The 22,477-nt window shown below is 49.9% G+C and overlaps 1 protein-coding gene across 3 annotated transcripts in view; it reads left to right on the top strand.

Annotated features, from left to right (window-relative positions):
* CNNM2 (cyclin and CBS domain divalent metal cation transport mediator 2) overlaps positions 1–21,298 on the top strand; it is a 147,029-nt gene extending 125,731 nt beyond the window's left edge. The window contains exons 5-9 of one of the 3 annotated variants that reach the window (XR_009352473.1): positions 6,913–7,006; positions 10,165–10,230; positions 13,956–14,140; positions 14,832–16,705; positions 19,454–21,298. Coding sequence is in view for 2 of the 3 variants with exons in the window: in XM_059169042.1 (XP_059025025.1) it covers positions 6,913–7,006; positions 10,165–10,230; positions 13,956–14,140; positions 14,832–15,041 (555 nt within the window). In the remaining variant the exon portion in view is untranslated. Of the gene's footprint in view, positions 1–6,912; positions 7,007–10,164; positions 10,231–13,955; positions 14,141–14,831 lie in introns of all 3 variants that reach the window. The other 2 variants (XM_059169042.1, XM_059169043.1) reach the window with 2 other exon arrangements.
* The last annotated feature ends 1,179 nt before the right edge of the window (positions 21,299–22,477 follow it).

Below are 22,477 nucleotides of genomic sequence, written 5' to 3'. Positions count from 1 at the left end.
ACAAAATCAGTATTCTATTGATGTAATTAATGTGATAAAAGAGAAAAACAACAAAACAGGAAGTTCTCTCTTCTCCTTTAAAACAGCTAGATTCAGGGGCGCCTGGGTGGCTCAGTGGGTTAAGCCGCTGCCTTCGGCTTAGGGCATGATCTCAGGGTCCTGGGATCGAGTCCCGCGTCGGGCTCTCTGCTCAGCAGGGAGCCTGCTTCCTCCTCTCTCTCTCTGCCTGCCTCTCTGCCTACTTGTGATCTCTCTCTGTCAAATAAATAAATAAAAAATAATAATAATAAAAAAATAAAACAGCTAGATTCAAAGAAATTACTTGGGAAAAAAATGGAAACTTGGAGGAGCTCATTTTCTGTGTGATACAAATGGGCGGAGATGGTGCGATCTTCAAATTTCCCAACTAAAGAGGTAGCAGTTAGAGACGAGCAGCATCGCCAAAGAGTTGTTCACTGTGACTGACCAAATTAGGTTTGTTTAGGAACACAGGGCTAGTTTAAGAACAACAGAACCAAAATGTGCCATGTTAGTTAGGAAAGTAGTAAAGAAAAAAAGCCCTCATGCTCCTACCAATAGATAGCAGAAAGGCAACTGACAAAATTAAGCATCCATTTTTTAAATTTTAGAGAACAAACAAAAAAAAAAGAAAAAAAATCTTCATAAAAATCCATGATGAATAGTGAACAACAACAACAAAAAGTGCCGCAAAATCAATCCTATCCTTAAACTGACAGCCTCCTTTTGGGAGTCCATAAAATCACTCATGCACACACATCTGAAGAAATTATGTGCTCAGGCAATCGATGCAAACGTATTTATAGCAAATCTGTTAATTACAAAGTAGTAGTAGTACATATGTCACATATGTCTCAACCACTTGTATTTCCATATGATGCGGCCGTCATACAGTCATGAAAGGAGCGGAAAGCACAGAGAAAAATGTCAGGAGTCTGTGCACAATAATTATAACGACTATAAACCATTTTCCTAATTCAGAGTTGGTATTTTACAGTGAAGGATTTTTTTTGTCCTTTGGGGAATAAAATGTCTAAGCAAAAAAATATATATATACACATATGTATAAACATATATATATAAACATATGTATAGACATATATATGATTATATATATAGTTCCTCCACAGCACATAGCCAGATTGACTTTTTGAAAAATAAGAAATAGAATACTAGGAAAACAAATAGCTCTTTTCTTTGCCAATTACAGAGTCAGTAAAAGGAGCACTTCCCCCCCACCCCCACCCCCCGGTGTTAATTTTTCTGCTTGATTTCCTGCCTCAGATTTTGTGGTGGCTTTTCCGCTGTTCCACCCACTCTCTCGTCAAGGCCTCTGACAGGGCTTCAGAAGGGCTTTTCCCTGTAGAATGAAGTCTGTTCCTTTGTGGACAAGGCAGGTAGCATCTTGGAGCTTACCTGTCCCATGACGTTACTTAAAACCGTTTCACCTGTTACTGGAAGAGGACTTGAAGCCTTCCATACCAATCCTTTCTTGGGGATTTTTGAGTTACAGGGTCTGTGTGTCCCAGTGAGTAACAGATCGATAATCCTGAGTCAAGTACAGCTAGCACCCGTTTTAAAGGAAAAAAAAAATTACTTAGACACCCAGTGTTGACCCTGTTTTTTTAACTAATTATACACAGATATGCATAAATAGAAACTAGGTATAAGCTCCTTTTGTGCTCTTGGGAGTTAGAATTGGTATAAACCCAGACTTGTAATTAACTATTTATTTAAAAATTTATTTATTGATTTATTAAGAGAGAGAGAGAGACCGCAAGCACAAGCAGGGCAAGTGGGAGAAGGAGAAGCAGGCTTCCCGCTGAGCAGGAAGCCGGAGGCAGGGCTCGATCCCTGGACCCTGGGATTTTAAATGTGTCTGGGACATTTGCTGGGGAGGCGCCGCAGGCCCCAGTAGGGCCGGGGGCTCTGCTGCAGGTCCTTTTGCACTCCGCATTCTTGGGTCGCCGTGCACCCAGCCCTGACTGACCCCTCACCCCTTGGTTCAATCCAAGTTCCTTTGGATGTTTGTGCCGAATGCTGTGTTATCTGGCACCCACTGGGTGTGACTGGCTTGGTTGGTCGTCCTGTGTCCCCGTCTCTCCAGTTCAGGGCTCCTCACGCTTGCACACGCAGAGCAGTCCCCGTGTAGGCTCCATAGGGCTGGGGAGGAGTCAGAAATGCTGCTTCTTTCTGACAACACCTAGTTGACTGAGCAGCAAGGCTTAGCCATGATGACTGGGTCGTGAGCACAATTTCCCACCGCCATCCGGAGCCCTAAGGCCCTGGCGCTGACCTCTGCTGGTGGCACTTGGTTAGAAGAAGGTCAACCAGATGGTCCAAAATGTGTGTAAATTTTTCACCATCCAAAGCTTTTTTAAAAAATCGAAACATTCATGAAGGGAGCGTGCCATGCCCAGACTGCATCTCTAGACTCCGGATTGGGAACAGACCCTCTCTGGATCGTGCTCTCCCTCTTACGGGGCAGTGCTGGTGAACTTGGGTTGGCGTCCACACCTCTGGGATTCAGCCACCTCCTTTCAGGTACCAAGCCCCATGGAATACTTTGCGATGGTGATACTTAAAAAAAAAAAGAAAAAAAGAAAAGGAAAGGGAAAAAAGAACTTGAAGGCGAACAGGAGACCATGTCGATGCTCAGCGTGTATGGCCCGAGGGAGGCTTTGGTCTCCTGAGTCTGTGCCATTGACTGACCACTCAATCTTGTTTGTGCCAGTGAGGCTAGCACAGGCTCCCACATCGTGGCCAGTCACAGCATGAGACTGCTTTTAGTGCTTTCTGGATGCTTAGGAGCTTTGAGGAGAGTTCCCTAAGGACCTTCTTCCAGAGAAAGTTCAGGGCGATTGTGATGGTGACTTGACTTGGGAAGGCAGCTTTGCCTGAAGCAAGGTTGCCTGCCTTCTTGTTTATCAGCTTAAACATGAAGTCCGGGCTCTTCGTTTTGGGACCCTGTCATGTCCTGTGCTGGGGTGTGTGTGTGTGTGTGTGTGTGTGTGTGTGAATGAGAGAGAGAGAGAGAGAGAGAGAGCTGTTAGAGTATAGAGTAAATTTGTGGATGTTTCAGAGGTAAAATTGGTTTGTAGCTCATTATATGGCAGAAGTCCTTATCTAAGGACATTGGTCGTGAGGCCATGCAAGCCATTTCCTCCTGGGGACAGCTTCGATTTTCAGACTGGTAGGTTTCTTTGGACATGGTCACTTTGGGGAGCCATTGACGCACAAACAGGAATAAAAAACGTTTACTGGATGTTTCTAAAACCTGCCTGTCAGAAAAGCTTCACTTGTGTAGGGAGAAGTACAGGGCTGGGCAGTTTTCAAAATGTGGAACTGAAGAATCCTATAAAGTTAGAATCGAAAGAACCACAGGATCCCATAATCTGCTGCAGTTTTATAAATGAAGGAAAAGGCGTCTGGCGGCGCAGTGGTTCCTTCGTGCTGATGCTCAACAAAGTTTTCACCGGTTGGAGACAAAGTGAGAAAAATAAAGACAGCCGCAAGAAGAACTTCCTGAAGTTACATATATTCAGTTTAAAGACCTGTCTGTTCTAGAATTACATATTTTCTGTATTTTGGGGGTAGAGATGTCTGGTCCGATGCGAAATGGTGGTTAGAGGAGATGGCTGAGTTTTTAAAAATATCGATGTGAATCACAAATTCGGAAATGCCATCTCTGAGGCTGGAGGTATATTTTACTAGTTCTGGGAATCCACGCACGAGGAGCTGGGGACCCCTTGAACCTGCTGACAGCCTGGTGATGTGCAGCTTCTGGAGAAGGCTGAGCCTCCCCCACCTGCAGGCGTGGCCCGAGCGTCAGAGAGAGATGGACTAAGGTGGCCAGGGTCCAGAGCTTTGAGTCTTTGTGCTGCTGTCCTTGTTCACTTGGCGGACTCACAGCCACCGTGACTCCCGGGGGAGTTTCCTGAGAGACTGGGGTACCCAGAGGCTCCGGAGCTGGGGCCATTGTTCGCAAACAGAGCCTCGTGGCAACGATCCCAAACTTGCCCCAACCTAGAATCAACTAGAGAGCTTTATTCAAATCCCCCTGCCCAGGTCGCACCCACACGAGTTCTAGCAGAATGCCTGGGAGTGGGAGCCAGACATCAGGTATTCAGTTTGTTTTTTAAATCCCCAGGTGTTCGCGGTGCACAGCAAGGGCTGGGAATCTCTGCCTTTGAGTTGACATGGCAGGGGTTCCGAGCGCAGCTGAGGTCTGTGCCCTGCTCTGGGAGAAGGTCCTTCCCAAGAGGCAGACCCCGTATTGTTACAGACAGTCTTTTGGGAAGTAGCTATTACCCTACTGGTTCTGACGGTAATTATAAAGAACTGGGAAGGGCCGCCCATCTACAGGGACACAGAATACAAAGGCCTCGTAGCTTGTAAAACAAATGCTCCGGATCCACTGGAGACCCATAAAGATGGAAGTCAGGATGAGCCTGATGTCAGCTTCGATGCTTCCTCTTGACTTTCTGCATAGAAATTCCCAGTCATGAGATGGTCCTGAAGCCCCTGCTGGGCTTCTGATTCCAGAGAAGCCACAAGTGTACATAGGAACTACCGGATACAAGGTCAGGGGTTAGTGCAGGAAGAAATGGTTCAGCAGCTGCAAAGATCGGTTCCATCTGGCGCTGGGTTTTTATTGCTCACTCTGAGTGTTCTGTCCCTGCCGCCCTCTTCTTTCCCTCCTCTGTTAGGGACCCTGCCTCCGAAGCCGATCGCTGCCTCTCATCTGTTCTTTTCCTGCCAGCGTCCGGCTTTTGCTCCCTTCGTGACCGCGTCTTCTCCCCCTCCTTGATCTCCATCCTGACCTTCCTCCTCACCTTCCTTCATTCTTCCGCTTCAGTCTTTCTGGATGGACCCTTTATGATGGACTCTTCTGGAAGGGAAGATGTCCTGTGCCCCCTGTCCCCGGCGCTGATGCACCAGCGCCTTCCCAGTGTTCCTGTCGGGGCTCCTGCTGCCCGCCTCCCGGTCACTCAGAGCAGATTCTGCCACGTGACTCCCTCCGCTCTCCTCACGCTTCCTTCTCCCTTCTGCTTCCACCCAACCATGTGGATCCGTTATCCATAGCTTCTGCCCGAGCCACCTTCTTCCAGCCCCGTGGTTCCTAGCCCAGTGGGGAGACCCTGTGTCTTCCTAGAGCCGAGCCCCTGGGCCCTGTGCACGAGCACTGCCTCACGAGTCCGGCCCCCCAGGAGCTCCGCGGTCTCCCCAGCTCTCCGCCCTGCTCTCCCCGCCCCGCTCTCCCCGCCCCAGCTCCCCCTGCCTTCCTGCACAAACCCGGTGAGCCTGGCTGCCTGCTCTCTCCCACCTCTGACCTGCCCTCCCTTCTCTTGGCTCAAATCCTACTCCTTGGATTTTCCTTCCTGCACAGAATGTGTAGGAGAACAGGGAGTATTTTTTTTTCTCCCATTTCCTTAGATCCTTACCATCTTTTTCCTCATGGAGGGTTTTTGTTGACTGCTTTGGACCATCAGTCTTCTACCTGCTCCCATCTGTCTCGTGTGTTGGAAACTTGTGGGTGGCGAGGACAGTCTCCGCACAGGACCCCACGGCCTCTCTAGGGTCCTGTGCGCTGTGCAGTCAGGGTTTTGGGCCCCTGATTGTTGGCAGGGTGGCTTTATCTTATGGGGGGGGGGTGGTTGCCTCCTTTCCTACAGGAGGAGAGTTGGTTGGAGAGTGACCAGACTGATATTTGAATAAAGGAAAAGCTAAAAGAGAGGCAGTAGATGGTTTTCTGAAGAAGTGATTTGGGGAAAGCTTTCCATAACTGGGAATTTGAAATGATCAAAATCATCTTTTTTTTTTTTAATGAGAAATGATTCACTCTTGCGTTAGTGGGGAGTGTGGCAAACATGGTGGTCAAAAGCTTGTTCTTCGCTTATTTAGTCCTTCTGAGCCCCTCTCCTGACCTGTGGAGGGGGTGGCAGTTGTGTCTGCTTCATGGAGTTAAGAGCACTGAAGTGAGTTAATAAAGCACTAATGTGTTAGCACATTCCCCTTCAACGAGGGGTGCCATAATTTTTATTTACCTATCCTAAAGGATGTGCCATGAAGGTGCCCCATCACTGGAGAGGCAGCTCCAGGTACAGCAAATGAGAGCCATTCTTGTGCTCGGCTTGGAAATCCAGAAGCGGAACTTACTAGGATAGTCTGGTTGCCTGGAAATCGGATGTTGGGCACCGACCACCAGGGATGGCGGTGGGCCCTGAGGCTAGCAGGGTGAATGAGGCATCCGTCCGTAGTCTGTCCCCGAGGAACTACTGCGTGAAGCTGTGGACGAGTTAGAGGAAGAGAAGGCGAGGGAGGACTTCAGGGAGAGGTTTTGTCCTGATGCAAGGCTGCGAGGAGGAAGTTCAGAGGAGCTGTGGTGCCCGTGGTGGGTCTGGGCAACAAGGGGCCTCACCTACAGACACGGGACGCTGTGTTAGCGAGACCAGAGTGAGTTCTGTCCCTGGAGCCCTTTTAGTCCATGGTCATGAACGTGTTAACCCTTAACCCTGATGTTGCTCCAGCTCGGGCTCCTGCAAGACCCCATCTTCAGTGTTTGTCCCATCGATGGGGCGAGAGCCCCGTCTTTTTATTACTGGAGGGTTCCCGAAGAATCCATGCATGAACGAGGGATGCTGGGAAAATACTAAGCAGACTTACAGAAATTAAATCTCACATATTCACAGTCCTCTGTGCATCTCCAGCCTAGTCCAGTTTCCATGTTAGATGAACCCTCTCTGTTAAGTGGGAGAGTCTGAGAGGCTTTCTTTCCTGGGGATGGTTGGGGAAAGAATTCAGACAATCTGAGGGAGGATAAATCTTAAAAAGAGTTTGCTGAGGGATTGGTGTAACTGGACTGAAAACAACCCTGCCCTTTTCTTCCCACAGGGGAAAGTGGAAGTAGAAGCTGGGAAGGAAGGTATGAAATTCGAAGCCAGCGCTTTCTCCTACTACGGTGTGATGGCTCTCACAGCCTCTCCAGGTGAGCGGCCCTCCTCCACCCCTCGGAGAACGGCTGGCTTTTAGGACAGAATGCCCTTCCATGGTCACCTTTCTGTACCTGCCAGCTCTCCTGTTTATCTTCATCTTGAACTTTTGATTGAAGTTGGTCATGTATACCAGCACCTCCCCCACCCCTGCACAAATCATAAGCCTGTGCCCCCGTGAACTTGCGCAAAGCCAGCGCTCCCCTGTGAAGCGGCACCCAGTTTAAGAGACAAACGTCACTAATCCCACAGACCCCACCGCCACCACACTCTGTCACTGTCCCCCAGAACTCTGCCTTAGCTTCTAATAGACTAGTTGAGCTGTTCTTGAACTTGGTATAAATGGACTGAAGGAGTATGTGTTCTCTTGAGCCTGGCTCCTCCCACCCAGTGTTGTCCTTGTCACATTTGTCAGTGTTGCTATGTGTGCTTACACCTTACTTCTCATGGCTGTGCAGTGTTGCGTTGTATGAATACACAGCAGTGTGCTTGGTCTGTTGCTGATGGACATGGGGGTAGTGTTCCTTTGGGGGCTACCCTGCTTTGTGTGGCTGTGCATGCCCTCGTGCACGTCTTCCGGCAAGTGTGTGTGTGTGTGTGTGCAAGCATGTGCGAGCATGTGTGAGTGTGTACCTGCTCCTGCCTGGAGTCCATGTGGGCGTGGCCCGGGCAGCTCCCACCCCTGCCTCAGGCCACTGAGGCCGGAGGGGTGCACACTCCTGCCAGTGAGGACAGGGGTTCTGCTTGCTCTACATCCACTGTTAGATGATGTCAAGTCTTTTAAATGTTCATTGTTCTGAAGGTTTTTAAATTTGCATTTTTCTGAGGATGCACAAGGTTGTTAATGGATATTTATTGCTTATAGCCAGTTCTTGTCTAGACGGCCGGTCAGGTGAGGCTCTCAGCTGAGGATGGCAGTGCCCTAGGGTATGGACAGTGTGCTGAGCACCAGAGGCCAGCAGGTGCTATCTAGTAGGAACGGGGAGCACAGAGAGCTCTGGCTCCGGACTCCGCATGGTCCCTCTGCATTGCTTGCTTTGCAGGGTGCATGTGCCGCTGCTGGCTCTGGCTGGAGCAGTGCCGACAGGTGAACAGAGGTGCTTGAGTGCCACCTTGTGGCCACCATACCAAATGACATGCCATGCTGGGAAACTTAAAACCCAAACTTTCAAAAAGCCCATCCTAAAACAACCGAGGTGGCTTCTGGAAACCAGTCTCAAAAGGGGAGGGGATACCTCCCCTTTCTGTTTATTAATGTTGATTGCCTAGAAGAATCCTCCAGACACATCTGGTTTTGTGACCTTAGGCTTCATCTGCCACGTCACACAGTGTCCCTGGCACCGAAAGGTGTTACTACAGTGAGGAAGCCAGGGAAATGCCCAGGGTTCTCTTCCTGTCCCTCAGCCTCCCCTGCCCCAGATGCATCTTCTCACTGTCCTGCTGTGGGGTTTTCAGCCACAGTCGCCAGCCTCCCTGTTGTCAGCTGCTGACTAACGTCGGTGTGAACGTGGGCCTGTCTAACCCCACTGAGCTGTGGCTTCTGTAAACTTGGTGATCTGTTCTCGCTGCCGGTGAGGAGGCAGGGAGGGTCCTAACTGGTCCGGGAGGCCCTGGGTTCCAGCAGCAGTCTCAGTGCGTGTGGTCGGCGGCCTTTGAGAGAAGACCTTGGCTTCCTCCTTACCGAAAGGACATAATAAGGTTACCTCGTGTACTTGGTAGAAGAGAATGTGGTGATACTTCCCCCTGCGAGTGCTCTGTAAGCTTGAGAGCACAGAGGAAATGTCGGTGGGAGAGCTGAGTGTTGAGCTGGGGACTGCTGTGTGGCAGCCAACCTCAAATCAGTCCCAGGTTAGCAGAGTCCAATTTAGAAGGCAACTTTTGAAAGAAAGGTTAGAAGAGTAAGGATACAATCTTAGCAATCACTGGTTCTTGAAACTTAAACATTAGCCCAGTGTATACTGACCTGTGAGTTCATGTAAAGGCAAATCCCATCGAGAAAAAGAGCTGAGGAGCAGACCCTCCCCTGCAGCAAAGCTGTGGGGCTGCAGCAGCCGGGCCTCGGGAAATGCCAGGAAGGAACAGGATGTCATTAATAGCATCGTACTTATTACAAAGCCCAGTATTTTACTTGACAAGTAGGATTTGGGTGTATTCATTGAGGGATACAATTAGTGCCTTAATCTCAAGATAGTATTTCTGTTTATTAATGTTGATTGCCTAGAAGAATCCTGCAGTAATCAGTTTCAAGACCTGCCCAATTGTGAGTCAATTACCCTGCAGTTTAAAAACAAAAGCAGAGGGGTGCCTGAGTGGCTCAGTGGGTTAAGCGTCTGCTTTCAGCTCAAGACATGATCTCCAGGTCCTGGGATCCAGCCCCGAGTCAGGCTCCCTGCTCAGAGGGGAGTCTGCATCTCCCTCTGCCAACCCAGCTCATGCGTGCTCTCTCTATCTCAAGTAAATAAATAAAATTTTTAAAAATTAAAAAAAAAAAGAACCTCCTCCTACCCCCTCCCCCCAAAAAAACCTGCCCAGGAAATAGCACTCCTGCCAGGGAGGGCAGAGTTGATTGGACTTTCCAATCCGACCGGCCTGCAGCTCTCTGGGTGGCAGCGATGAGGATGCCTTTGGTCCGTCATTCCTGAGAGACCTGTGCATAACATTCTTTAATTACTTTCCTCCGATACTTTGAACTTCCCAGGTATTCCCAGACAATTCAAAATGACAAGTTAAAATGACAGCGAGACTAAAGATGTCCGCGAGCTGAACAGTCGACTGCTTGCCGCAGGCTCTGCGGGCGCGGATGGCTTGGATCATGCTCTTGGGCTAGTTGACTAATTGAGCCCCCCTTTTCTGTGGCTCGTTGTGATTTAAATCCTTAAGAAGAGCACGTTTTTGAGCCATAAGCCCCAATAGAGTATTAATGGCTTAAGAGATTTCTAGGTTAGTAGAGAAGCATTTGAGTAGGATTTCTTCTGATTTCAGGCTCCCTGGATTCGTCTTCCTTTTTAATTTCCATGATATCCTATAGGCTCTGGAATTTCCGGAACTGAATGCTCATAGTAGTAGAACAGGTATGCACTCCTGTGCCCTGAGTGCAGAGGTCTCCTTCCTTGCCTTTCGACGCGGTCTCACCCTGCTCTTCTCCATTTTTCAGTTCCTTTGTCCCTGTCTCGCACCTTTGTTGTCAGCAGAACAGAGTTGTTAGCAGCAGGTTCTCCAGGTAACTCTGCATGTTTCCTTTTCCTAATTCTTCTGGTTGCCTCCCTTGACACCCCGCAGAAGCCCGGCTGGCCAGATCTGGTCCTTTGATGTGGTCCAGGCTGCAGTTCTGCTCAGGGCTCAGGCAGCACGTTCCCAGACACGGTGTTGAGCTGTGCGGGGTCTGGAGAAGCCCACAGCAGGCGTGGGGCAGACTCCCGAGCCTGGCAGGCGACTGGCCTGTGGGTGTGAGCAGCGCCGACCCCCCAGAAAGCCCACGTGATGGTGACCTGGGCTGTCACTGCCCCCTCCCCGGTGCACCCATACCACTGAGCTCGGGGTTTCCAGGGCAGCACAAGGGGGCTGCTCTAGGTTCTTGGACCTCCACCAGGTCAGGGCGTCCAGCACTTGCAGAGGCCCCGATGTTCTTGGTTCTGCTCCTTGAGTCTTTGTCCCAGCAGCCGTGTGAATGGGGTACTTGCGTCCCTGCCTCATGAGGCAGGGGGCCCCCCCGACTCCTCCTGCCCCCACCACCTGGTGCTGTGCACATTCCCTGCCACCGGCTGTCGGGTGCCCACCCTGCACGAGGGTTGGGTCCTGCCTGCCTAATAACGTCCACCAGCCAGAAAGAAAGGCAAAGGTTTAATCTTTCTTTAATTAAAATTGCCGAGCTTTTGGTGGTACAGGTTTTCTGTGTTTATTACGTTCCACACAGCTTCTCTCTTCACATCTCATGAAGTTGGCGTTTCCTAATCCAGGTTCAGCAGAATTCTCGAATGCTGATATTTTGTAAAACAGACAAGACTTTCCCTAGAAAGAAGCTACTGTTCCCTCAAGTCTTTGCTCTGAAAAAGCTTGCGGGGTGTGGGGATAAGATCTTATTTATAGGCCTGTGTGAATCAAACCAGCTGGTGGGGCAGACCTTTCTGTGCCCACAACACACACACGTATGCACAGAAATACGCATTTGTGTATACGTAGGTATGTTGGTGTTTTTTCTCCCCGTTCGGTTTGCCGGTATCTGCTACCCATTTAAAACATCACAGATGCTGAAGAAGAGTGACTTTTGGGTGACACTCATGAAATGTCATTTGTGTTTTACTTTTTCCATGGAACTAGAGATTTCTTAGATTTCTCTTTCTGATCCCCAAATAAATAAATAAATAAACCATTTTTTAGGTCCAGGCCTTCAAGATGCTGGCATTACAATAAGTGGCGGTTGAACAAAACCGGTGATTTCCAGCCTATTCCAAATGATGCTTGGTGGTTCCGATGGAGGGGGCTGGGAATGTTTCTTTACAGTATCTTTTTGGCTTACTCATAAAAAAAAAAGCATTCCTAGGTGAAGTAACTAAAAAGCAGGAAAAAAACATGCTAAGAAGGCATAAGAGGAATTAAAATTGGACATTTAAAAATTATAATTATTGGGTGCCTGGGTGGCTCAGTGGGTTGGGCCGCTGCCTTCGGCTCGGGTCATGATCTCAGGGTCCTGGGATCGAGTCCCGCATTGGGCTCTCTGCTCAGCGGGGAGCCTGCTTCCTCCTCTCTCTCTCTCTGCCTGCCTCTCTGCCTACTTGTGATCTCTCTCTGTCAAGTGAATAAATAAAATCTTTAAAAAAAATTATAATTATTATTAAAATTTAGCACATTAACTTGGCTGCAAAATATGACCCGAACGGGGGGCTGGCCACTTAAAGTCTTTATTCTCCTCGGTCTCCCTTGTGTCGACAAAAGGCTGGTCGCACTAGGTCCCTGTCACACTCACTGCTGCAGAAGGGGGTCCCAGAAAACAGGGTCTGCCTCCCCAGACTGTGGCTGGAATGCTGGGCTGTGGGTTCCTGGCAAAGGCAGGGGCTCCTCTCGCAAAACCGGAGGGCAGTGGGTTGAGAGGAAACAGACTAGGAGTCTAGATACCTTGGGGAAACCAGAGAAACTACCCTGTAATCCTATTTGGGAGGAAAGAGCAGGAGACTCAGAAGTAAGGCGTCTGCCGTCTGCGTGCAGATGTAGTCTTATTAGTAAGCAGAGAGCCCTTGGAACGTTTGGGTTTTTTAAACCTTTACATTGTAACACACAGAAGTAAACACTGTCCATAGAAATGGTGATGTGATTTGGGGACCCCAGGGATACAGTGGGGTCCTTGTTTCAAAGAACGTTTCCATCTGTCGACCAGAGTGATGCTCTCACACATATAGAAAGGCTCGGACCTGAGGGTGGGCGCCTAGTGGAGAGACGGGGATGAGGCAAACAGGAAGTAGAACAATGTTAACAAGGCTGCTTGATGGGATATTTGTGAGGTGTCAGGTGTTGTGCTAAGCACTTTATATGTTCTCCCCTTTGGAATCCTCCTCAGACTTGATGAGGCGGGAACTAATACCGATGCTCTACAGAGTTGGGTCATCTGATCAAAGTTCCCTTCTGCCAAGAGAAAACGTGACAAATTATTCATTTGCCTTTTTCTCTCAGAAGATAAGTGGAAGCAACCAGAGGAATGGCTACTCTGAGTTTAATTCTGAGCAGTAGAAAGTCAGACAAGATAGTAGGAGAAGTTGTGCTGTGGCAGTTTTAGGAGAAAGGGAGCGCTCCCTGTGAAGTTCACGGAGTACTTACCATGTTTTGTTCTGGTCGTCCTATTTTAAGAGGGACATTTATGACAGGAAGGATGCCAAAGTATTTGGCTGGACAAGAAGAGGCCGAAGGAGAACACAGCTACCTCCAGGCTTTTCAGTGCTCCTTCAAGCAGCGCAGGAGTGGTGGTCCCTCAGTGGAACTCTAGGAGCAGAGGGAGAGACCGCCATGTCAGTCTGAGGGGAGGGAGGGACCGCCAGCCATGTCAGTCTGAGGCGGTGATTTTCACAGGCATGATGAGCGATGTAGAGGAGTTGAAGGGCAGGACCAGCCGAGGGCCAGCTCCTCTGTGGGCGTATCGGTCAGGGGCGTATTGCGAAGACGGATGGGCCTGATCTCCATCAGAACTGGTCCCTTCCAGTCCTGTGACATTACGCAGGCCAGCGTCTGTCCAGTGTGAACACCCCCTTAATATATGTGGCATAGATTCGATGGGAAAGCAAAAATGGAAGACGCTTTGACGAGGGTGGGGTGGGTTTTATTTTCAACAAAAATGTGTGTGAGGAGCTGCCTCTGAGAGCAGCAGCCCTGGACTCATTGAGTTTCCTTGCACTTTGTTTTAACAGACAAACGGACACGGTCCATCCCGTCAAGGACTCCCCCTGCACCGATGGTCCCTTAAGCCTTTTAAGAGCTTTTAAGAGTTTGGTGTTCCTGAACTGCTGAGACCCCCGGGCTGCCTGCTGGGGATTTCGTGGGGGTCGGGGACAAAGATAATAGGTTCAGCTGGCGGGTGGGTTATGGAATGAGCAGACAGAACTCTTTCGATCCCTTTAATACACATAATGATTTACAGACATTCTCCAGAGTACTTTGCTTTTGCTTCTGGCAAAGTAGCAAAGTGCTGCCCTCCGTTGCCCCATGTTTTCTCTCCGGGAGCTTCTGTGTCTCTTCAGTTCCTTCTGTGTCCCGAGGAACTGAAGAGACCCCGGGCTGACGAGGTTTTGGGGGGCAGAACCCTCTAGGTGGTGAGCTGTCCGGTGCTCGGGTGTCTGGTATAAGTTGATTGAACTGGTCTGTTAATTACTACTTTTTATTATTTGGAAAGTTAATAGCCAGCATTGTTGGTTCTCTCTACCTCACTTAATAGGTTCTGGGCTTCACTTTCTCCTTTTCTAGGTGAAAACAAGTCGCCTCCTCGTCCCTGTGCTTTGAACCACTCAGACTCTCTGAGCCGAAGCGACCGGATTGACGCCGTAACGCCGACCCTGGGGAGCAGCAATAATCAGCTCAACTCTTCATTCCTCCAGGTCTACATCCCTGACTACTCCGTGCGGGCCCTTTCCGACCTTCAGTTCGTGAAGGTAAGAGGAGAGCGCATGGGTTGGCTGGGCCTGGCCGCTGGGGGTGACCTTCCACAGCAAGCTGTCCAGCGCCCCTGCCCTGCCCCGGGCTTTCCCTTTGTCACTTGGGTGTCCCACCTCTGGCTCCTGCACCCAACCGAGACGCAGGCCCGGGAGAACATTCGTCTCTCTGGCTCTGTCAGAATGGCTGCCATGTCAGGCGTGAGAGCTGGAGAAAGAAAAAGAATAAACCCTTTTCAGCAAGTCTTCATGAGCTCTGACTCTCCTGAGTCGGGGCAGTCCCGGAAGGGCTGCGATCCGAGACCCTGAAGACTTGCTGAGATGGGTTGGGAAGAGCCCTCTGCCTCTCTTCTGCCCCAAGACATGGTTCTTGTCTTAGTCTGGAATAGAGACGTCTTCTGAACCGAAGAACGAGCCAGCTTCAGCTGATGGAAGCCTATCTCCATCTTCCAGTCTCTGTGAGATTGCGGGACGAAAACTTGGGCATGGCTTCTATCAGTAAAAGCTGACTTGTTCGCCAGAGTCCACTCGAACTTGAAAAGTGGCTCAGTTTATATTTGAGAGTGAAATTTTCCTAGAAAAACTAAGCAGGCCCTCCGGGGGACTTTAATATGTAATACGAGGTCGAGACAGGAACCCCTAAAAATAAGCATTCTCTTGGTTTGTCTTCCGTACCATCTTCTGGCCCCAGATCTCGAGACAGCAATACCAAAATGCCTTGATGGCATCCCGGATGGACAAAACTCCTCAGTCTTCAGACAGTGAAAACACTAAAATTGAATTGACTCTTACGGAGCTGCACGACGGGTTGCCAGACGAGACCGCCAACCTGCTCAACGAACAGAACTGTGTGACACACAGCAAAGCCAACCACAGCCTGCACAGCGAAGGGGCCATCTAGGGCGCCCCCCCGCAGCCCCTCACCCCCCACTCCCAAGGCCCCAGGCCAGCTGACCGTGAATCCCATTAGTGTGAGCTTGTGTGCCATGCTGCCTCCCGCAACATCCTGAGACCAAAGACTTTGTCCCCTTCCCGGAAGCAGCGGCGGAGGATGGTGAGGGCAGGAGCGGAAACGAGAGGTGTGACATCAACGGCTCGGGCGTGGCATTCGAGATTTTTGGAGATGAACTTCTTCCACCCAAATAGAATCATGTTTATTTTTTCAGTTGTACCTTTTATCTTTATTCACTCTCCTCCTTCCTCAGTTTGCATGAAGTTGGAAATTGTGGCAGTTTATTAATTTTTTTCCCCAAGAGATCATGTTTTCAAACAGTGTCTTTTGCAGAGTTTTACGTTGTTCTGTCTGAACTCTGCCGTGACTCCGTGTTGGGACCTGAAGGGACTCGCTCCGCTGGTGGCCTTGCCGGCCCTCCTCGGGAGGGGCACGCCTGCTCCGTGCCCAGTGGGTGTCGCTGTGGAACTTGAAGGATGAATGAAGAAAACTGTGGCTGCGGACCTGCCAAGTCTGTCCCACTGTGGGGCGGAGCCTGTGTGGGGCCGCGGTCGCCTCCGTGAGCTCAGTGTTGTTTTAAGTTAATGTCTAACCGTGTCCCTTTCCCTCAGAAAGGTTTAACATTTGCTTGGAATGTGATTTTTTTTTTTTTTTTTTTTTTTTTTTTTGCTTCCTACTCTAAGGAATTTTTATCACCAAAATGAATGTTAATGAATTTGAAACCCATGGTTTATCATTGGCAAGAGGCAAGGTGACTTCATCCCGCAATTCCTCCAGCCTGGATTCTCCAGCCCGGCCAGGCCGCCTCCCCAGCCCAGCGCCCCAGCCTCCAGAGCGCCGCCACCCACCTCCCCGTCCTTGCTCTTGTTGACCCAGGATGCTGCTACACAGATGCCAAATGGAAATCTTCCACAGGGCCTTTGAGTAACCGTGTGGTACGGAGTTCAAGCTCCTCCCTTTCCCCACTGGGAAGTCTGTCATTGTCCGGAAAGGAGTTGGGCCCGGCCAGCTGTGCTCTGAGCCCAGAAGGGGTTTCCAGACCCAGGTGTTTAAAGGAGGGAACTTTGGGGACTGCCAGCCCCTGCCCCTCCTCCCAGGGAGCTCACTGTCCCTCTTCCCCTCTGTCCCTGGGCTCCTAGGGCCCGGCGGTGGCTGTGCTGTGTTCCTCGCCCGAGGACCTCTGTGCCTCCCACCTCAGATGCAGCCCACGCCGGGGAGGCTGCCTGTCCAGCCCCGGGTCAGTTTGGCCCCAAACAGGGATTCAGAAACCAAATGTGTGTTGTGGCCATTTCGTGTGTGTCTCCGCCTTATTTTAATACCAAGTTCATCACGTGTAGTGAAATTAATGTCAGGTGGTACTTCTCGAGTGACCGAGTTCTTAACTCTCTTACCTGTTTGAAGTGTTAGCCTGAGGGATATGTGCATTCTGTTGGCAGCGGTCGTTGGTACACTGAATTCCTGAGCTGAGGTCATACTGGCCGCCTTGTGCGGGTAGGAAGGCTGCTCCGTGCCGCCTCTAGTCACTGGCAGAGAAGATAGCATTTTCTCCACTGGGGCTCACTCATCGAGGGGAGGCCCTGGACCCAGCAGCAGTTTCCTTCTCCCTCCTCAAGGTAGGAATGTGTCCCCCAGGTTGGGCTCTGGGCGGACGGGAGCTGGGGTTGGGGAGTCACCAACAACATGCCGGGCTTGGTGGCTCCAGTGTCATAGGCACGTTTACCACAGTATTTCCTCCAGGATGTCCATCCTGGAGGATCTTCCTCATCGGGTGCCATGCCCCTTAGAGAGGGTCACAGGGTCACCTCCTAAGGGTGTTGAGTGGGAAGCTGTTGGCCCCCCACCTGGCGCGTGCACTGGATGGAGCCCCTGCTGTTCCGTGGCTTAATGTTAGTGAGACCCCACACAGCGAGCTTCCCCTTCTAGAAACAGATCCATCCAAGTTAAAAGTTTTCAGCTTCTAAGATGCATCTAGCTGGGCACAGCCCCCGTGCAGCGTGGGAACAGGGACTATCCCCAGGGCGCGTAGAAACGAGCGTTCCCACTAAGGAAGTGAACCCTGGATCTCGCAAGAGGAGTGATCCCCAACCACCACACTCCTACTCCGGGTGTGGATGACGCTGGCCTTCCTGGTGGTTTGGTGGAGCCTGGCCTGCCACACTGTGGTTCCTCTGACTTGCAGGATCTCCACACCCCCTGCCCCCAGCCTCTCTCCACTGATCTGCTTTTCCATACATGGCCATCTCACGGTGCCTTGCTCCTGGAAGGAGCTTCTGGAATCAGAGTTAGTGTGTTGGGTCTTTTCAGAGGCCCTCCCCCTTTCCTTTGTGAATCCTAAAGCTCTGTGAGAGGCAGGGATTCCTGCTGCTGGCTCCTTGACTTGAGTGCGAAGCCGAGAACTTGTCCCCGCGCTTGTACCCACTCAGTGTGGCGGCTTTTGGAGATGTATGCTGAGAAGTGCTGGCAGGGCGACTCCTAGAGGACGAAATTTTAGCCTCCCAAGATGGTATTTATTTTCTCCACACCACTCTTTACCTTGGATTATTCATATTTTATAACAACAGGGAATTGAAAACAATTCCTGGCTGTAATTCCATCCACTTTGGGGGAAGCTCGAGACCCTTCAGATCACACTCACTGTCTTGAGTGAACAGGTTGATCAGATTCTTCTCCCAGGCCCTACTTTCCCTCTGGAACTACCTTCAGGCTGTCGAAGGAGAAATGCTGGCTCGTGGCTTCACTGGGCAGCACGATGACTTTGGCTTAGAAGTTCTGTGCAGTCCTGTGTCTATGAAGGGGGTGGGGTCCGGCAGAGAAAGACCATCAAATATTGAGATCTCCACGTGCAGTGGCCAGTTCTTAGAATTGCACCATGACTTCATCATCCTGTCCTGGAGCTGCTGGCTCTGTAAGTGTGGAGGGGGCTGGGCTGTGGAGCAGAGGCAGGTGCTGGGGTCTTGAATGCTGCTGGAGCCCGCCCGTTATCACACCCAGCACCTGTCTGCAGTGGCTTCCGTGGCCCCTGCTTTGAACCCTGGCTCTGTGGGACCAGACAGGGCCTCCTTCTGCTTCCGGCCACTGTAGCATCCCAAAGGTTCCACCGGAAACTGGGTCCCTAGTATCCAGACATTCCGAGGACAGTGGGCTCTGTCTTTATAAGTGAGGGGATTTTTTCCCCCCTACTCCCTACAGGTTCTTTCTATTCCGTGTATTAATCAGGCAAATCAAAAATCATATATTTAAACTTTTAGGAAAACAACATTAAGATTTGTATGTACATGGATATTGGGGTGCTAGTCAACTAGTTTAAGTCTTAGTTCTTACATGATTTGCATTTCAAAGGGCACACCACTTTGTTCTTCCCTCCCTCCCTCACCTCACCTAACGGAAGAGAGCTTGGTGCTCTCTCTTCCTTCCCCACGTGGGAGGAAGTAGGGCACCATGCCATTTTCTAATGTTATTTTAAGGAACTTCTGTGCAAAGGCTAAATGCAGAACTCCACATGAATATGGAACATGAACTGTGAATAGACTACTTACCTGTGCTATCCCCAGTACCATCTGACTGAAGGACCAGCTTTTCCAAGTCTAGGAAGATACTGGTAGAGACAAGTAGAACTACATTTTCGCTAGGAATGTAAGTAATAGGAATTTGGGCTAAGCAGGGACCACAGACTTCTGCTCTCAAACTCTCTCAGGTTGAGGAGCAGACTGAAGGAGGCCCTGGCAGCTGGAGCCTTTGTCCTAGGTAGTCAGAAATCAGAGCAAATCCTAACGCCCGCATCTTCTGAAAACCCGCCAGCGATCTGTGGCCCTCTTTGCCTGTCCTGGGCCAGGCTCCCAAGATTCCTCCAGAGTTTGCCAGTGGGGAGCCCCAGCAAAAGACTGACATGGGCTGGGGCAAGAAGGGAGCTTAACAAAGCAGCAGCTGCCAGGGTTGGCTGGCTTAGCACACACTGCATGACCCGGGTTCTCTATCGGTGGGAGCAACAGAAACAACTGCCCTGTCGGTTTTGACCCCAGAGACGGGCTTTTCTTGCAGGGGGTTGATGGAGCTGGCAAGTCAGGGTGTGGAGGCTTCTGGGGCGCCAATGTGGTTTCTGAGGACACAGTTTCTGGGTTGGCTTTGGTTCCACTGAAGGCCCTGGGCTAGTGGCGTTTCTGCCCAGCAAGGAAGGACCTCGGTGTGAGTTGTAGATTAATCCAGAATTAGGAGGGATTTAGAGAATTAAGTATGAAAATGGTTTGGGATGAGTCAGAAACTTTCCGATGTAAATTTATCAATGAGCAACTTACTCAGTGGATTTTTATATCTCAGGGCCATTTACAGATGTTTTATCTTTTTGTATTTCTTTTGTATTCAAGTGGGCTGAAGAGAGAGGAGTTCAGAGAACTCTATGATGAGGTTCATTTGCCTCCATCTGAGGGTGAGTGGTGTACCCTTGCCAAGTTTGCTGATGTCACTGTCCCTCAAGGCTTTTTCCTGCAGTGAATGCTTACTTGCTGGTTGTCCTGCCCTGTCTGAAGGTTCCAGAGTCCCTGGTCAGTCCAAGGGACAGAAGGAGGTGATGGCAGTTCTTAGCAACTGCAGGGCTTGGAACAGCTTTCCTCCCGCCATCTTGGACTGGGGACTTTCTTGGCTTCTTAGACCTTTGCGGTTGGCTCAGCACAAGTAAGCTTTCTGTCTCTATGTGCTAGAGCCACTGACCTTTCACTAGAATTGTTGTAAATATCTTTTGATGGGAAATACCAGACTGTACTTGAAGCAACAGAAACATAAAGGTTCTAGTAGCAAGAGAGTGAAGTTCTAGGACTTTGTATACCAAGGTTTTTATGTACACAGCTCCAACATGTACTATAAGAAAGACTTGAGTTAGTACAGGTCTTTGAGTTTGAATACCCACTTAGGTAGAATTTAAACATGAACTGGAAGAACAGCTTGCCTTGCCTGACAGGGTATCTTCTGGCATTTGCCCACATCTGACCAGCACAGATTCCCTTGGGAAGTGATGCTTTTGGGGCCAGATTCTTCTTCAGGGTTACCTTGGAGAGAATTCTTATATAGACCTAGTGGGGTTTCGGTGCCTTCCCTTTTTGCTGAAGGTCCAGGCCCCTTGGTATCCAGAGCTGGTCTCAGGCTCCCAGAGCAGAAAGGAGTGAGAAGGAATAAGGTCTCAGGACTCTCATTCCCCCGAGAGCTCCAGCCTAGCTTCTGATTTGTTACTCCGTGTGTCCATGTCTGAAGTCTACTGTGAAGGTGGAGTGTTATCAGTCCGTTGACTTCTCTTATTTCTGGAGTCTTTTAAATCTACAAATGTATATGCTTTATTTTATATTATTATTTATTATGTACATATGCCTCTACTGTTAGTACATTGTGACGAAGGTATTTCCTAGAGCCCCTCATCTATGGAGCCTAGGGTTCTCTTGTCCCTTAAAGTGAGGGAGAAGGCAGTGGTTTTCTTTCTGTTTTTGTCATAAAGAGGTTGCTGCTCTTACGTCGATCCTAGCATCCCTGGCCCCTTTTTATTGGGCGCACCACTCTTCCCGACGGACTGGTGTTTGGGATGAGGATGGAGGCAGGTCTCCTACGTTATGGCAGGGCTCTCAAGTACCTCCGTGAAATACTTTAGAGGTTGCTTCCTGGTGACGGGGTCTGTTCTCTGTAACGGTACAGCATGGTTGTGAGACCAGCACCTTTCTTCCTCATTCCCAGCCTCCCAAGCCAGGTTGGCAAACTGGCCCCACAACAGTGATGGCCTCTAAATTCCCACCTTGGATTACAGAATCCATCTCTCGGGACCATGGAAGCTGCCTCCCCATCAGGGCTTCTAAGAGGCCTTTTCATGGTTTTGAGGCCCAGTGCCAGCATTGCCTTGGCCCTCAGATAAGACCCTGCTCTGTGTCTGATTTTCTTCCTCCTCAGCCTTTACTGTGTCATAGTGTACATTTCATGCTTTTCAGCAGTGAAGTTTCCCGAACACAGTATTCAGAGCTGTGTGCATAAACCTAAAGAAGCACAAATGACATGTATAGGTTTCATGAGCTGATTGTCATAATGAATGCATTTTATAATTCAAATGATGTTGTAGATTTACAATCTCTCCTATTTATTTTGTACCAATTTATTTGTAAATTTTGTGATTGTTTTAAAAGGTTTTTTTGTTCATTTCTATTATTCTATTTAGATAAAGGATGATTTTCTGTTCACCCTGCCAGCGGATGTGTGTTCCCTTCCCCCTTCCAACTATACACCACCCCACCGACCTCAGTCCCCTGCCCAATAGCACGGCTGTCCTGGTGACAAGGCTGGGATTGGTTGTCGGCATGGCAACACAGCAGGGTGTCTCTTGGGACACACACCAGAGTCTCTTCTGTAGCAAGAGAGGGAAGCTAGGCCTCTGCCTCCACCTCTGCCTTGGAGTCTGGTACCACCAGTTCCCTGGGGGGTGTTCTCCTTTGCAAGAATGAGAGTCCTGCCAAAGCATTTTAGTTAAGGACCCTGAGGGCATCCCCTCAAATTGTCCCACATTTGCCGCTCAGTCACTAACAGCACACAGATCAGCTGGGCAAACAGCCAAGCTGGTTTTTTCCTAGGCGAGACCAGAGGCCTCCTTCCAGCCTCTCCGCTGGCTCCTGAAGAGGAGTTCGGCCCTGTAGGTCCCCTGCTCCGTGAAGCCTAGGAGATGGGTGTGGTAGCCGGCAAAGTGGGTTCACTCTCAAGTTAAACACGTCGGCCCAGGTGTGGTGAGTCGTGTTGAGATGCTCTTGAGGACGCGGTGGGCATCCACCTTCCCCGATGAGCCAGTGTTGGGGTCCCCTTCCTCTTCCATCAGCACTGCTTTTCAAGTCTTCTGGGTTCCTTCTTATCTGCATCCTCCGGTGCTACCAGACCCTGCAAATCTTCTGGTGTAGCTTCCCAGCCCCTTTGTGATGTAGCCCTAGATCATGTCTTTCGGGAATCCTTTTTCCCCTCCACTCTTTGTCTCTATTTTACATTCCGCAGAGGATCGCGCTCTTGGTGACTGGTCCCTTACTTCCCCTGCTGTGTGGATTAACCACGATGTCTGCAGTCTGGTTGACTTACACTTGCCCTGTGGATGGAGACAGTTCAGTGAAGAACTGCGGGCAAGACTGGCTTTGAGACATGCCTGACCTAATCATCACGCCCCCCTCTCCCATCATTACCCCCCATTTCTTGAAAGTAGAATGGAGTAGAGATCTGTATTACAGTCAAGTGTTAACTTCTTAGGAGCCTGTTTGCTTTCCTCAGAAGCCGAGAAGAAAGCAGCAAGCAGGGCCAGGGAAGGAATTCTCTGTCCAACACATCAAGTCCTAACCGTGCCTCTTTTTGTTGTTTTTCCTGCTTTATTCATTTTGTCCAGATGA

Source organism: Mustela lutreola, chromosome 4, assembly GCF_030435805.1.
Source record: "Mustela lutreola isolate mMusLut2 chromosome 4, mMusLut2.pri, whole genome shotgun sequence".
Classification (NCBI taxonomy): Eukaryota; Metazoa; Chordata; class Mammalia; order Carnivora; family Mustelidae; genus Mustela; species Mustela lutreola.
The sequence above is the reverse complement of the archived record's forward strand: the minus strand, read 5'-3'. Positions and strand labels throughout refer to the sequence as shown.